Source organism: Panicum hallii, chromosome 9, assembly GCF_002211085.1.
Source record: "Panicum hallii strain FIL2 chromosome 9, PHallii_v3.1, whole genome shotgun sequence".
Classification (NCBI taxonomy): domain Eukaryota; kingdom Viridiplantae; phylum Streptophyta; class Magnoliopsida; order Poales; family Poaceae; genus Panicum; species Panicum hallii.
Window position 1 is genome coordinate 40,926,057 of NC_038050.1, and position 3,421 is coordinate 40,929,477.

The 3,421-nt window shown below is 42.5% G+C and overlaps 1 protein-coding gene across 1 annotated transcript; it reads right to left on the reverse strand.

The window, feature by feature from the left end:
• Window positions 1-2,033: 2,033 nt before the first annotated feature.
• LOC112877411 (26.7 kDa heat shock protein, chloroplastic-like) lies at window positions 2,034-2,940 on the reverse strand. The gene is made up of 2 exons (XM_025941710.1): window positions 2,705-2,940; window positions 2,034-2,513 (listed from the first exon to the last, which is right to left on the reverse strand). The coding sequence occupies exons 1-2, from the start codon at window positions 2,892-2,894 to the stop codon at window positions 2,167-2,169; spliced, it is 537 nt and encodes a 178-aa protein (XP_025797495.1). The 5' UTR covers window positions 2,895-2,940; the 3' UTR covers window positions 2,034-2,166.
• Window positions 2,941-3,421: the final 481 nt, after the last annotated feature.

Sequence of the window (3,421 nt, forward strand, 5' to 3'; positions counted from 1 at the left end):
GCCGCCTCTTGCCTCGTAGCCCTAGCCAGCACAAACCCTCACCGCCGTCGCCAGCTTCGCCGCCTGTGCCGCCTCAACCCCGCGCAATCTTACAATCCAGATCCGACGGTCTAGATTAGATCTAGACCGGAGTCAAATAACCCGATACCGGTCAACCCTAGGATATTTTGCACTTTAGCCCCTAAGTTCTATCAAAATTAACCCGCAGTCCACGATAGTTTAAAGTATTCACGAGTAGATCCTTTTTCTTCTGTTTAAGCCCCTATCTTTTTCTAAAATAGAACCCACCGTCCTTAGCTCCTCTATTTTTCAATCTAAACCCTAGATCTAAGGTTTAATTACATTCTAGCGCATCAATACACACCCAAGATCTTGTTTAGAAGCATCACAGTAGATGTTGAAACTCTTGTGAATATCAGGCATAACCAATACTGGTGCGGTAGTCAACCTTTTTCTCAACTCATCAAAGCTGTTCTGACATGCCTCTGACCATATAAACTTCTTTTCTTTCTCTAATAGTGATGTAAGGGGTTTCACTATCTTAGAGAAGTCTTCTATAAACCTCCTGTAATATCCCGCGAGTCCTAAGAAACTCCGGATCTCTGACACTCTCGTTGGCGATTCCCAATTCAACACATCTCTGACCTTCCTTGGATCCACTGCAATACCTCCGCCTATGATAATATGACCAAGGAACGAGACCTCTTTTAACTAGAATTCACAATGTTCCTTGTGTTCCTCCTCATTCCTGGAGTACACCAAAATATCATCAATGAATACTACCACGAACTTGTCAAGATACTCCATGGACACTTTATTCATCAGATATATGAAATAAGCTGGAGCACTAGTCAACCCAAATGATATTATTGTATATTCATAAAGCCCATATCTGGTAGTAAAAGCTGTCTTGACAATATCTGAGGGTCGTATCCTCAGCTGATGATATCCTGACCTCAAATCAATCTTGGAAAGTACTGTGGCTCCCTTCAACTGATCAAACAGGTCTTCTATACGAGGCAACGGATACTTGTTCTTGATGGTAACCTCATTCAACGCCCTATAATCAAGCAAAAATTTATTTAGATTGCTAATTTGAAAATTAGGGTGTTACGATCTAGCATGATCTGTAGCCTAACACGTTGGGTAGTATGCATCATTAACATATGGGATTACGCTAAGGTTCGTGCTGTAGCCCGTGAACTGCTTTTGGCCCTTAGATAATATCATGACCGGTATATAGCAGCTTTCATGGCGCTTAAGATTAGCCTTCTCTGATCTGATCTTCTAATAATGAACATGCAGGTGAGGAGGCTGCTAAGGCATGCTCATAGAGCAGGCGGTGAGGAGCTGCTTGATTCGGTAGCATCCATCCAGCAAGCGATTCAGTACGTCCAGCAGTAATAAAGTAGTGAAAACACTGAATCGAATCTTATTTATGTATCAGTACCATCCTAATTGTTGCTGTAATAACGTTGATGACCCGTAACTGAATTAAATGGTGTTTACGTGCCAATAACATAATATCATTCTGTTGTTGCTGTAAGCCAGGTCTACCCGGGACCTCAGAGAAATTGGCCCTGAGGCCATAGGGCTGGGTCTGGGTCAGCCCATTCCCATCTTGACCCAAACAGTACATGCTGATATTTTTAATGGAAATGCTAAGACACAGACGTCCGGATAGGAAATAAAAATCAGACGCTTCGACATATGTTTCAATAGTTGATCTTCGATATTGCAACTATTATTTCCGCATGTTTCATGGTGAATGTTGCATGAAATATAGTGTCTATGTTACATGAAATATAGTGTACATATTGCGGTGGAAATTTTCGTATCCGAGAGTCAAACGACTTAATTAGTTTTTCCGCATATTTTCAGTGTTGCACCTGTATATTTTCGATGTTGCAGATATCTTGTTTTGATATTGTTTTGATATTGTAATAGAGCATCTGATGAGAAAGTTTCCATCAGATACGACATTGAAAATAGAGCAATGACATTGCGCTAGTAAGCCCGTATTTTCAATGTCATTGCAGCAACAGAAACATGCTGATATTTCATTTATCGACCTGCCTCATAATAATAGATGAACCACATACTGACACACCTGTTGCAATGAAAATGGACGTGACATCATTGCCAGAAAACAGGGTTCTTGCATTCCTATTTTCCGTCGATAGCAACCTCCTTGGTGAACGCAGGATTAATCTTGGGGATGGTGACGACTAGTGCCCGGAGCTGGAGTTCGGCGCGGACGTTTTCCTTGTCATACCCCTTGGGCACCAGCAGCCGGATGTGGAACGAGATGCTGCCGTCGGGTACTGCTTGCTGCTCCACTGGCAGCTTAGGCTTTGTCTTGATCACGAGTACGTCGTCCTCAATGGCGACCTGGAAATCGCCCGGCATGGCACCCTCCGGCATGTTGAATAATGTCAGCTTGACATTCTTGCTGTCATCCTTGATCTCCCATCGCGGGGTCGACGTGGGCGGCATGTATGGATGCACAAGGGCTTCGGTCCATGATAAAGAGAGAATAAAGTTTACTTGCCACATTTCAACTCACAGTTTACTCAACAGATAACAGACTGAATAGGAATTTCCACTGATAATTAGTCTTACGTTTTGCTCATTAAAGTTATGCACTAATAATACGTGAAACAAATGAAGCACAATCGATAAATGTAAACTGGCAAGAACTTACCGACAGGTGAGATGTTAAATTGATGGTCGGTGCTCTTGGTATCCACAGAGTAACAGATGGAACGAGGCCTGTTCTTCCCAGCAGAGGCACAAGGGAGGCCTACCACTGCTGGTTTCACACAACCAAAGGATAAACCAGCTGAAGATCTTGCCGGCCGGCTCAGTAGGGTGTGAGAAGTAACTGTCGACATTTTTTCCAGTTCAATAATTTCACTAGTGACTAGCTTACTTCTCTGGTGCAACTGATGAGTAGCTCTAATCCGGGCACATCCAGTATATATAAAGAGAGACGCCTGAAAGGAACAATCTGGTTAACTGCTACTGCGTGCTTTGCTTGGCTTGGGACTCGGAGCATATAGATTTGCAAGAGCTTTTGTAAAGTAGCCATGCTGCTGAAATGATTCCAAACTTGTTGCGTAGGTGTTCTCCCTATCACGCTAACTTATGTTCAAAGGAGACCCTTACTGCACAACTCCTAGACAAACAGTGGCATATAATTAAAATATATGAAAAAAATACTCTTAATTTCCAATGCAAAACAAGAAATGGATTTTCTGAAGTTATATATTGACTTTGTTCTTGATCACTTGGTACGCTTCACCCGTAGAGAAGATTTCTTCTTCCATCTTAGTAGTGCAGAGAATTCACTAACATGCCCAACAGTGACAGTACGGAAAGAATGGGTAAATATGCCATCTTTCAGGTGCAACAATCTTGC

Excerpts from the sequence above, each read along its gene's own strand:
- LOC112877411 (XM_025941710.1), bottom strand. The coding sequence starts at position 2,894 with ATGTCGACAGTTACTTCTCACACCCTACTGAGCCGGCCGGCAAGATCT. Across the intron at positions 2,514-2,704 it reads ATTTAACATCTCACCTGTCG|CCCTTGTGCATCCATACATG; the intron begins GTAAGTTCTTGC and ends CATGGACCGAAG.